Genomic DNA, 13,695 nt, shown 5'->3' with positions numbered 1-13,695 from the left:
AAAATATTGTATTTTTAAAATTTACATGAAACTTACAAGTCACATGACCACTGTTAACAAAGCATTCATGGATGTTTTCTTCTCAGGGTGTAATATTTCATGGAAGTTGAGTGCTTTTGTGGGGAATAAGTGCCTGTAACACGGACAACGAACTAATATGTGTATAATTTCTTCCAAGCTCATTTTGGAGAGGAGAAGAAAAAAATTTAGACTTCGTTATTGCCTCGGTTAACAGAAACCTCGGTTAATCGAGGTTCTACTGTATATTGTAATTAAACTAATGTTAATATAAGTCCTGAAATATGACATATTTCCCTTTAATCAAGAATATTGTACCATCAAGTAGCTAGTAGTAAGTTTTTTTTAAAAAATTATTTTCTTTTTCTTGTTTTAAAAAAAGTTGAGTATTGCTTTTCTATGCTCAATAAGTGAATTTATAAATAAATAATTAATTAAAATCCGCTTCTTTTATAAATTTATTAGTAATTAGTATGCAGTTGCTAATCTCTACATTTTTAGGCATTTCTTCTGCATTTTTTTGTCTTATCTTCTGCATTTTTATAACTAAAGGTTGGCAGCTATGTAAATGTAAAGGGGTGATATGCTGTAAAGGGGTGATATGGTGTTTTGTTTCATCTGAGTTTTTGTCAAAAAATTACCATATTTTATTATAAATAACTGTGACATTACAATTTCGCAGTATTGTAATTTTTTTCTTCATAAATTCACTTACTCAACTTTAAAAAAAAGATCATGGAGCAGGTTTCCATCAATCTGATGGAAACCTGTAAATGGACCGGTAAGAATATGTATGGCCTTGTAATATCTTTAATCTCTTGCTAAGACCAGTGACTAAATTTTCTTAGCTTGTACCCCAGGTAATACATAAATAGCCTATGTGTTTCTTACAAACTATGATTTACAGCACAGACGTTTTTTTTAAGGTTAAGAGTCATCAACTATCATGCTAGTAATTCCAACTCCCTATCAGTATTAAGGGCAATTAGCACAGTATTTTCTACACCGATGTTTTCTGTATGTTTAAAAGCCATTGTCCACATAATCAAATGTATTGTAGATATCAAACTCTAGCTTTAACCAACTTGGATTGGTTAGACCCTGCTTTAGCCAATCAAACGCTGAAGGCGTAGAGTTTCTTCGAGCTATAACTTACTAGGATTGGTGATCTCTCAATATTCTTAATATTTGTTGAGAAAATATTACATTAACAATTTATTTCTTTTTACCTAACATGGCACATTTTTTTTAAAAAAAATAAATATAAATGAATAAATATAAATTAATAAAAAATCACCCTTTTCTCTATTTCATAACATTATCCAGTTTCAGTGATGTTGAAATAAGTTTACAGTTCATAAACCAAACTGAATTAAGGTTCAACAATTTGTAAAATCATAATAAAAAAAGCACTTAGTTTATTAGCTAGGAATTTAAACTTTAATTTAGCTAGAGCTAGCTATGTATGTAGATATATATATTTATGGAAAGCTTTCCTACTCCTCAAAGTTGTTACAATTATTAGAATTGCTGCAAAATGAAGCAATACTCAATCTTATTATTCTTAAATTTTTAGTTACCAACTAAATCATTTTCTCATACTATTTATTTTTTACCATTCTTAGAAGTTTTGATAAGATATGATAACTGAAAAAATTATCATGATTTATAACCGAAAGGTAGTCGTTAATCAAGTAACTTTTATTAACGGAGACTTTTAAACCAGTTTTTAGGATAAGACATTCCCAAACACTTTTACATTTAAAGTGTTTTAACTGTGATTAAAAATTACTTATTAAATATAACATTTTATAACTTTAATAATCTCAACTTCCCTGAATAGTTTATGAAATTTATCTGGTAAATGAATGTTCTAAATCTAAAATACTTGTTTTGAAAATTATATAATTAGTCATTAGTGATATTACCTCTTATAATTTTGAGAATTGAAATTATATCAATAATATTAATATGGCATTTAATTACTAATATAGCATAGCATTAATTAATTAATGTAACATTCAATACCTTAAAAATCCCTACTTTCTGAATAGTTTATGAAATCTATGTGGTAAATGAAATATTCTAAATTAAAATATTTCTTTTGAAATTTATTTAATTACTCTGAGACATTAGCTCTTATAGTTCTGAGAATTAATATTCTCAATAATATAAAACTATAAATTTTTTTGTTCATCTATAATATTAACTTTCATTGGAAAATATCCATGCATTCAAATATTTGCCTTAACTTAAAATTACAATGACTAATTTCATTGCAGTTGTTTGGTACCTTCAAGTTTATAAGAAGAACCAACAAAAACAGAGCATTTAGCTTGGTTAAGGAAATGTTTTAAACTAAAAATATTTCTTTTGAAATTTAGTTAATTAATTAATAAAGGTATAAGCTCTTATAGTTCTGAAAATTAAAATTCCCAATAATATTGTCAGAATTTAAAAAATACTGTAACAAGGCTGGAAAAAGCCTCAAAAGCCTAGTTGAATCTATCTTTAAATATTTATGATAGAAACTAGATTATATGCAGCGTTAATAATGAAAACGGCATGTGCCTATTTAAAAAAAAAATTTCATTTATTAAGTTGCATTTAAAATACATCCAAAACAAATTTTGTCCTTTTCAAAAACTATTCTTGTTCTGTTCTAAAAAAATAATAAATAAAAAAATCTGTGGGGTTTTCAATAGTAATATAGTTGATATTTTTTTCTTCATAATTTATGCTTTTTCCATCCTTGCTATAATGTCTTCTTCAGCTCCTGAGAAATATTTAACTAGAATTTTTGTAGTTCATCTATAATTTTACTAACTTTGATAAAAAATATGCATGTCTTGAAATGTTTGCATTAACTTACAATTACAATGAACTAATTTCATTACAGCTATTTGGTAGCTTTAAGTTTGCAAGAAGAGCAACAAAAACAACAGAGCAATGAGTTTGAATGGGAAGAATTTAAAAAGAAAAAACTGGGAATATCAAATGGCCTTTCCGAGTATGTTCTTATTATAATCTGTTATGTTTGTTCGCGTGGAACTATAGGCTCTTGTTCATGTCTGCATGATCGTCGTTAAATGTGTGTGCTGGTGTTACTGCTTGATGGTCATTTTTTTTGTTCTGAGACATTTTTTTTTGTTTAGTTAGGATTTTTACGTTTAGAAAAGTAATTTATTTAAAATATATTGAAATATTCTTCTTTGAATATTCAATTTAAATTAACCTGCAAAATTTCTGATTTTTTTTCATAAGTATTTTATTAATACCTATTATCATGGTACCCTCTGCCGACAATCTGCTGTTGCCAGAGTGCTTTTTAATATTTCTGAAATAAATTGCATAAGAACTAGTTGAATCTATCTTTAAATTTATAAATACTGAATTTTTTGTTAATCTTCATACTGATTTAAATCACAGGGCAACTATCAAATCATTTGCATTGGTAGCTCTAAGTTTCACATATTAAAAAATCACTACAATTGTTAAACAATATTAAATTGATCAACTTAATATATGCTTCAATGTAATAAAATCTGTTTGCCATATATTTTTAGCATACTAACTGTTACTGAGTAGGTCCTTGAAAAATTTGATTTTAGTTCTGAAAATCATTAAAAGATTCTTGAATTTTATTTATTTTTTAAAAATTGAGTGGGAACCCTAATGTAACCAAAGCAACATTTATCAATAGAATAGTGTGAGAAGCACCAAAAAAATGAGCCATATTCATTTTATGAAGTAGTAAAGGTATCACAGAAATTCAAAATTTTAAAAAAATATTAAGGGACAAGAGAGAAAAATGTCATACACTTATGATTAGCTTGCAAAAATATGAATACATTGTGAATTCTTGAATACATTGTGAATATTTTTAAATTAAATAACAATGATATTGCATTCCATAAATTTATTAAAAATATAGTTGACAGATATATTTGAAGATAGATGATTGATGTAAATAAAACTAAAAATTGATCTGTTAATTAGTTCCAATATAATGTCTGATAAGTCAATACAATATTAGTTGATAGGACTTGAAAGTTATACACAATTTAATAACTCTTTGAATCTTGATTGAGTCTAAAAAACTAATCAGTAAATTAAATAGCTGCTTAGTTGATTAAGTTAACAGAATGACTCCTGAAATTAAAAACCGGCTCTATCTGGCAAATATGGGTTGAGGAGATTTATTAAATCTAGGTTTCTCCCTAGAAAAAAACAAATTTCTTAATCTACAAAAATCTTGTCCGGCCAGTCTTGACATACGCTTCTGAAGCTTGGACAATTACAAAAGTGGAGGAAAATTGCATCGCAATATTTGAGAGAAAGTTTTTGTGGAGTATACTTGGTGGTGTAACTGAAAACAATAACTGAGAAGGAGATTTAACTTTGATCTGTACAAGATTTATAACCAACCTGATATTATAAAATACATAAAAATAATTCAAACGAATTAGATGGCCCACGTGATTCCAATAAGTAATGACAATACGATAAAAAAGATACTGCTTTTTAGACCCACTGGAACAAGAAAGCGGGGAAGGCCGCTGTTGAGATGGGCTGACTCAGTGGAGTCTGATTTTCAATAATCAAATATTTTATTCTTGATTACTTTTATTTTTTAAATTTTTATTCTAAACGCTTATAAGTATAAAAGAAAAATGAATAAATAATAAAGTTCGAGAAATTCTGAAAATAGAAGTGACTGCCAATTTTTATTATTTTAAAATATCAAATAATAAATTTTATAGATCAAATTATTAATTTTTTTAAAGTAATCACTTTTTCTTGTCCCAAGTTTTATTGAATAACAGAAAATTAAATTTTAAAGAACAGAAATGAGAAATTAATTAAAAACTATAATTTCTAAACATAGTAAATCTTCAGTATTTACCATAATATAAATTTTTTTATTTATTTAATTTTTTTTAAAAATAAGATTGGTAATCTGTTAATCCGAAAAAAAAGTGTTCAGGAGAAATTTGATCCATAAATATTCTGTTCAAGGAAAGATTTTTCTAACATCCCCCAAGTACCCACAAAGTATTTGAAAAAATTATTTTAATTTTCTTCTCAATATATAATATACAGTCTTGGTCACAAGTTCATCACCAGTTATTGACCTTCGCACGCTATTCTAGTTATAGATCAGTGCCATAATCTTTGAATTTGACTTGAGTACCATTCACTAATTACGTATTTTCATGTGGGTCACCAGAACAGTCATGAATCACTAAGGTACATCAATGGTCGGTGGGCCGCATATGTCTTGCGTCGTTGGTTGTGCACTCCTAATATAAAGGGTTAAATTAGCATTGAGGTTGCAGGAAGAGAAATGAACGAGTAAAACAATCATTGACCAACAGCATTAACCCCACAATCAACTAACCAGTCTAGAAATAACATTAAGAATAGCTATTATTACTCTTATTTCTAGACTGGTCTTATATGCATGCTATTATATACTTTGCTATTATATATATCAATTCTAACAAAACAGCATAAAGATAAAGAATTAAAAATAATTTTCTCTTACATATAAAGTGAAGAATTAGCATTGAGGTTGCAGGAAGAAGAAATGAATGAGGAAGACAATCATAGACCAACGGCATCAGCACCTCAATCAAACAACCAGTCTAGAAATAACAGTAACAATAGATCAAGAGATGTAAGTTAATGGCTGTTTTTACATGTTTTTATTCAAGTTGGTTTAATGACATTTCTCGATTTAACTATTTTGGAATAAAGTATGCTGTTCTCTATTTTTGCCTCTTTCTTTTCCTCTCTTATTTTCATTATTTTTACACTTGCTTGTTTAATGCATTATTTAACTCATTTACACTGAGAGACCAATTACCAGTTGCCAGAATTTCCGATTTCTAAATTTCAGAAAAAATTAAATTTTTAATATTTTATTTTCTTAATTCTAGAATGACGGATGGGACTAATTTTGCCCCTCTCGTTTTTGTTGACCTGTAATTCAGAAAATAACTTGCTGAAAGTGTTGAGTATTTCTGACATTTCATAATTTGATTCAATTTGAATGTTTATTTAATCATATGTGTTAGTCTTATAGAAACTTATGCATAGAACCTTGTTCCTAGAATTACAGAAGTGGTCAGGTTGGTCTCTAGGTATTTTGGTAGGTTTAGTTAATTTCTCTTCACCCCCAGGCAGGGTTCGTTGATTTAAATCAGCTTGATTTAAATCACGATTTAAATCATGATTTAAATCAAATGATTTTTTTAAAAAAATCATTGATTTAAATCAACTAATTTTTTTTATCTATATATATTGATTTTAAAAGTTAAACAGTGTTTTAAATTTTTGATACTTTTATTGTTTTCTTTTCTTAGTATTAAAATTTAATTTAAATAAATTGCTGCATTAATTAATTTTAGTTAACGAAATTACTTTCTTGGTGTGTGTTAAATTCCAACCCATTTGAAATTACATTTTTAAAAATCTTTTGATTCTTGAGATTGAAAGTACAGATTAAAGTAAACATTTAATGCTGTCTTAATATAGACTTGCATAGCTGTAGAAAGTAAATAATAAACATGAATTTCTTTCAAAAAATAATACAAATAATGTTAATTAAAATTCTACCTTTTGAATGAAAAAGCGTGAATTAAAATATACATCATATTTTATTGGTGGAAAATGTATATTTCTGAAGCTTGAGGTTATATGAAAAAGAAATTACCCTAATATGCCAAAAACAGAAAAAGAAGAAAAAAAAAGAGCTGATGAATTCAGATGTTTTTTTCCTAATATAGTGTCATTCTTCCTTTTCAAAGTCTACTTGACGCAGTAGGGTTATTAATTGGTATTTTTTTCTCATAATATGTTTACAATATCTTTGACATTATCTGATTTTCTATAAAGAAATTTTGTGAAAAAAAATTCCTATGAGTACATAGATTTTCAAATTTTTTTTTTAGCTGAACTTATCTATTTTGATATAGAATTAAAATTGAATATTTTAATATAAAAATATATAGATTAAATATTTATTTATTTTTTGATGAATGACTACATTTATAAACACAGTCTGCTACATTTATTTTGTCATTTTAAAAATCAAGAGAAAAAAAAAAGGAAATCACAATTTTAAATAAAGTTATGGTTTGCTAACTGAAACTTTGTTTTAATAGTTAAAATACAGGGGTCTGTCCAAGCCAAATTTACTAACGTTTAACGGTACCTTTACAAATTCAACTTTAGGAAAAATGATGGAATAATCACACAAAATACTTTTTCTTAAAATTTTATTTTTGTGTCTCGTAAGAAACAATAAATCCATATTTTTACTATATTTGTGTTGATTTTTTAATATAATTTTTAATTTTCACAAAATAGGTAACTCTTAGAAAAACCCAGACAGACCCCTGAAGTATTCTTTAAATTCTCTATTTCATCTAGTCTTTAATCATGCATTTGTTTCAAAATGATTGCTATGCATTCAAAGCCATGTATTATAATGAAAAATTATTTTAGTTAGAGCTTCTAAAATATTGTTACAATATAGTTTTAATATTAAGTTAATTTGATTCAACATTTATAATTTTTTTTAATCATAAATTAAAGTTCTTACAGTGTATTTGAATAAAAATCAAAAAAATCTGATTTAAATCAAAAAAATCCGATTTAAATCAAAAAAATCTGATTCTTTTGATTTTTTTAAAAAAATCAAAAAAATCATGAACCCTGCCCCCAGGTAAACTTGAGTATCAGATACTCTTTGAAAAGTATAAAGTACCCCAGTCTCATTTTAAAAAATGTATCCCACCATATGTATAATTATTATTTAAAGAGAAAGGAAATTCAATTATATCTTATGTCATCTAATTATCTGCTCAATTGTCTGAGAAACTAATCTATAAGTATAAGTATCCGCGTCCCTGGAAAGTCATGAAAAATCATGGAAAGTCATGAATTTCGGTATTGAATTAAATTTGTCATAAAATGTCATGATTTTAACTATTTTTAAAAAGAAAGTCATGGATTTAGGTTGCCGAAAAATTTTATTTTTAAAATGGAATCCCCAAATTTCGTGGTGTTTCGAATATCTTAATTTCTAACAAAATCCCCACTCACAGTCACATTTTATTAAAATATAAAATGTTTGAATCATGTTCTTTAAAAATTATGGTGTTCTTTCAAAAAATGAAAGAAAAACATCATTTCTAGAGCGAATTATCTTTTAAACTTCTGTGATTTCAGAATTTTTATTATTATTATTTCTTTTTTTTATCAATTTAAAATCTATAAATAAAAAGATGCAGAGTATAACAGTTTTGGTTATACCTATCATTTCAATTAATGTTATTATAATGCCTTTTTAAATTTATTGTTCTGTTTGTGTCGGAGAAAATAGTAACTTCGTTAAGTCTTGAAAAATTCTTGGAATTAGTCATGGAAAATCATGAAAAGTCATGAATTTGGAAATCTAAAATATAGCAGATACCCTGTAAAGTCATTGTTTCTTTTAATGAAGTATTTTCGTTAACCAAATTGAATAAAATATCATGGAATTTCAATGATCAAGTCTATAATAAATTTTTATTAAATTAATTATGATTATATTTTGATTTTGGGTGTCTAATTGATCTACACACAATCACAAACTATCTGGGAAGGGCTTCAGTCTTTCTAGGTATACAGCCATGATCAATCTTCCTCATGTTAAATCATAAATCTTTACAGATTGCTGGACTGTCAACGTACACAAATAGTTAAAATAAACTTTAATTGTGTGAACAATTTAGAAGTTTTCTTTTTGTGTAAAATAATGTCTTTTTTTTTAAATTTATTTTTTCATGTTAGAATAGATCTTTTAAGAATTTTTGTTCTTTTCATACTCTCGTGTCTGAATAACATTTTCTAAGTTTCAGTTATTTCAATGGATTAACTCACACTGCAGGAACGGCCTAAATTTTCTTTTTATGAAAATAGAAATTAAAGAAAAGTTATGAACTTTTTATAATAAAAATTTGAATTTAGCATATTATTTATTTTTATTAGTTTGTTTTAATTATTCTAGGGTAATTTCCTTCTTTTGATCTAATCATTGCATTAAAACATCATTAAATTTCTTGAAAACCCCTTGAATTAATTATTCTGTTTTAACTCTGTTACTTTTATACTAAATAACATGTCATGAAAACAGTCCTACATAAACATTTTACCTGCGCTATAATAAGCATGACTTTTTCAATCTAAAATTATAATGAGGACACTAACATAAAGTGTTAAAACATTGTAGAGCTCTTCTGACCTTATATATTGATGTATATTCTTTAAATGACTTGTAAAGTAAAATAATTGTGATCTTGTGTTTTATTTTTAAAGAATAATTGATCTGAATATATTTCTTCTTGATTCCTCTCTAAATCCCCTAATAAGTCATAATTTTCAAGAAAAAAAAAATTATTGCATTGTCATAGAAAGACATTTTATTTTCAATATATTAACTATTGTTTCATTATCATACAATTTTTTTTGCAAAGCTTTTTTTTATATATCAATATAGCGAATTTATATTAGATATTGACTTACAAAAGAACTAAATGACTAAGGAGAAAAGTTTTAATAAAAGAAGATTATTACTTTTCTTTTGAATCTATGAATAACTCTTTGAGAGACAAATGTTATTATATGAAATATAGAAATGAAAAGTGTGGCAATGAAATTTTCTTTGCTTTGAGTAATTACGACATTTTAATGTTTTAAGGGTTGCCACTACACAGGGAAAACCTGGAAAATACAGGGAATTTAAAAATCACCTAAAATAACAGGGAGAATGCAGGGAATTTTGATTTTTTTTCTTTACAAACTTGAAAAATGCAGGGAATTTTGTTTCTTATTTTTGTCTTTTAAAAAATGGGGACAACTCAAAGCGTAATCAATGGGATATTTAACCATGATATCTCAGCTATAATACTGAACTATTTTATTTACTGTTTTCCCAATATAACTCACACAAGAGCACAGTATCCTCTTAATATATTGTGTATAAATATGTACAGGGAAAACACAGAGAAATTTTTTCCAGATTTGAGTGGCAACCCTGTTATAATAAGTTAAACTTATTATTATCCATTTTATTGGTTAAAAAAATTAAACTTTTCTAAGTGGCCTCTAAATCTGGAGGTTTTTTTAAAAAATTTTATTATAATTATTATTATTGAGATTTCTAAGGTCAGAAAAAGATATCGATATCACTCATAATAATTTTATAAGGTAAAAAAAGTTCAAAACTGTTTATGTAAATGGAAGGATAATTTTACGGTAATATTTGGCTTTATAACATAATGAATGCATATAAATTAATAATTTTCTCTTTTTGAGATTGTAAATGCTTAATAAGCTTCAGAGGGCATGAGAGAATATCACATTGAATATGTGCATTTTGATTGTATAAAACTAAAATTAATGAATAATAATAATTTTACAATGCAAAATTTCTTTTGTAATAATTTAAAAAACAGTACTTTATATTAATGGTAATTTAAGAAGTATTTTAAAAAAGAAAAATACATACTGTGATAAATTTTATATATCTGAATCTATAATTAATTTTTTTCTTTTTTACTAAAATGAATGGATGAATGAAGATTGTATTCCAACTGCAACTGAATAAGGTTATTTTTTTTTTGTAGAGTTGCATGTATTTGGTGGGGATGCAGTGAATAGTAATTTTTTGTTTAACGATGAATATTCAGTCAGTTCTTTATTTTTACACAAAATCTAATTTAATCACATATTTCAATAAAATAATTTATTTTTAAAGACATTTTAATTCAATTAAATAATTTTATTTTAAATACATAATTTTCATTAAATTATATTTTAAATACATTCTATTTTAAATTCAATAGAATTAATCCATTTTGTTAATCTGATGATTGAAAAAACTAATTTGAATAATTTTAATATAGTATAATCTCTATTTAATGACACTCGTCTGACTGGAAAGTTGTCATTAATAACGAGATATCATTATATTGGGAGTGAAGAAATTCCCACGAAAACTGAAATTTTAATTTGTATAAATTTTGTTACACTGTGTTAAATACTTAAATACAATCTGAAACTTAAGAATCTGACGTTTTTGCTTGTTTTCTCCCTTTCTTCTTGACTTAAAGTATACATTGCATTTTATAACAACTTCAAGGCATACATTTCTCACTCTTGTTCTTGGAAGAAAATTTTCAGTCTCCTCAGGGGAAGATTCAGCCTTCATCTCTGCTAGATTCCATAATTTCAGCTATTGAAATTGCCTCTAATTCACAATTCATGAGATTGTTATCATATTACGAATGCTCCATAAATTCGGTATCAGGTTCAGGATTCTATTCAGAAATGCTGTCGGTATTTTCTGGGACAGAACTGGTCTAGAACTGCCATTTTTAAAACTTTTAACTTCATTTACTTTTTCCGGAACATCGGTGTTCTAAATATCGGATTTTTTTTTATACATTATTGTTAGAAGAAATAAAAGAGAGCATAGCTGAAAAGATGTTAAAAGCGGAACATTTTTATTAATGAGTGATGTTAAATTTGAGTTCTACTGTAGTAATTAGCTTAAATAAAAGTAATACTTCATTATACGTAAAACAATGCAATAATTCTTTGACATATTACTATTAACATATTACATATGACATTACTTTGACATATTACATATGACAAGTATATTAGGTATATCATTGATATAAAGTTATATAGCAATGCACTTGTTGCATATGGAGTTATGACAAGGATTATTAGGGGTGCCAAAATATTAAAAAATAATTTTCGGTTTGTTCTACTTTTGCCAACTCTTGCTCGCTTTTGTTAACTTATTTCTTCTTTTAATAAAATAAATGCCTTCGTTTTTGTTTTGTTTTCTGCGCAAATTGTTTTCTTAACAAATTAGAAAAATTTCTTTTTTCTGAAAGTTATATCTGATAATTTTTATAACCAGAACAACCATATAAAGTAATTGAATTGTTAAAAAAAAAAAAAAATCCCAAGAAACTGAAGTGGTAAAATATTACCTAATTAAAAACTTTTTTCGCTTCAAAATTATATAAATAGCAAATAAAGAGCTTCAAAAAGAGATGCCTATTCTCAAGACTTACTAGGCGGGAATCAGAGTCTGGCAAGTCTTGAAAATGGGCGCCTATTTTTGAAGCACTTGAAACATGTTGATGGTTATTTGCTATTTATATATTTTTGAAGCAAAGGAAATTTTATAGCAGGTAGTATTTGAATTGTTGTTTACAACCATGTAAAGTTTTAAAAGTTTAAACCTAATTAAAAATTCAGAGTTTGTCCCTTTTTTCTTATTTTCTTTTTGTCTTTAATTGACAGAATTTTTGTTATAAATGTAACTTTTTATTTTTAATTGCAGTGTATAATATTATGATCCTCTGGATATCGATGAGTGGGATACTATTGATGTGCTTATTGTGGCCTTATTTAGACTTTACGTCAGAAAATTCTTCTAAATAAGAACTATAAAGAAAGTTTGAATGTGAATATTTTATTAAATAAATCTCTAATATTGAAAAACTTTATAATTAAAGTTTATCACTGTGTTCTATTTCATTACCATAAACTGTAGATATTGAATAACTTTATTATATTTACAGTATTATGTTAGGATTGTGTAAAGTGTTTTTGCCTTTAATATATTTCTTTTTTGTTTGTAAATGTTTAATATTTTCTACCAGATTTTACTATTATATACATAAAGTATGTATATATGTAGTCTACCTCTATTTTTATGTATATTAGAGCTATAAGTAAAAATTCTTAAATATCTACTTTATTGATATAAATTCTTATGTATTGTATAAATGTATTTAAAGTTTTAAATATTTATTTTTCAAATTATCTGGATTCGTCTGTTGCTAAATACTCCATTTTCTGTTACAATGTGTGTTTTTAAACAAATTTATTTTAACACAAATTTACGTTTTTTTTAAAGAGAAATTTACCCTTCAATACTCAAATTTTATCAGTTAGAATATCTTCTCTTAAAATTGTACCAATTTACAATTGTTTATTTAAGTATACAGAAACTTAGGTAACTTTAAGTAGTGATAAAAGTTGAAAAAAAACTCGGAGTCATTGAAGTTTCAACTAAAAGAGACTTTTCATGCTATATTCATACAAAAAAAGGCGTGTTTTTATTATTAGTAGTAGTAGTAACATTGGCTAACTAAAAACTCGGAGTCATTGAAGTTTCAACTAAAAGAGATTTTTCAGGCTATATTCATACAAAAAAAGGCGTGTTTTTATTATTAGTAGTAGTAACATTGGCTAACTAAAAACTTAATTTTATGAAAACGTGATTTTATCAAAAGATTTTTTTTACATGTTTCGATATTGTAAAAGTTCTGGTTTTGCAGGTATGATTTAAAAAATTGACTTATTTTATAATCTCGGGATTTTATTAGTTGCGATAACTGTATTATCAAATATGAAATTTTTGCAAAATATTTTAACATGTACTATTCAAAATGTCTATGTTTTACACTGATTTAAATGTACATCCGTAAAATTTAACTTGTTTGGTTTATATCATACACTTTATAATTTTCAAACAGCTGATGTTGTTTTTTATAATTTTTGTCTAATACAAAACTACAGTAATTAGACTAGTCATTGTCA

General features: G+C 25.8%; 1 protein-coding gene across 4 annotated transcripts in view; it reads left to right on the top strand.

The window, feature by feature from the left end:
- Positions 1-12,569, top strand: part of LOC107440995 (ubiquitin carboxyl-terminal hydrolase MINDY-1) — a 38,144-nt gene extending 25,575 nt beyond the window's left edge. For 2 of the 4 annotated variants that reach the window (XM_043051989.3, XM_043051990.3), the window contains exons 8-10: positions 2,918-3,028; positions 5,575-5,698; positions 12,431-12,569. In XM_043051989.3, the coding sequence (XP_042907923.1) occupies positions 2,918-3,028; positions 5,575-5,698; positions 12,431-12,445 (250 nt within the window). In that variant the 3' untranslated portion in view covers positions 12,446-12,569. The remainder of the gene's footprint in view (positions 1-2,917; positions 3,029-5,574; positions 5,699-12,430) is intronic. The other 2 variants (XM_043051992.3, XM_043051991.2) reach the window with 2 other exon arrangements.
- Positions 12,570-13,695: the final 1,126 nt, after the last annotated feature.

Source organism: Parasteatoda tepidariorum, chromosome 4 (genome assembly GCF_982258835.1).
Source record: "Parasteatoda tepidariorum strain Cologne lab strain chromosome 4, Ptep-v5.0, whole genome shotgun sequence".
NCBI lineage: Eukaryota > Metazoa > Arthropoda > Arachnida > Araneae > Theridiidae > Parasteatoda > Parasteatoda tepidariorum.
This window is presented reverse-complemented; position numbering and strand designations above follow the sequence as displayed.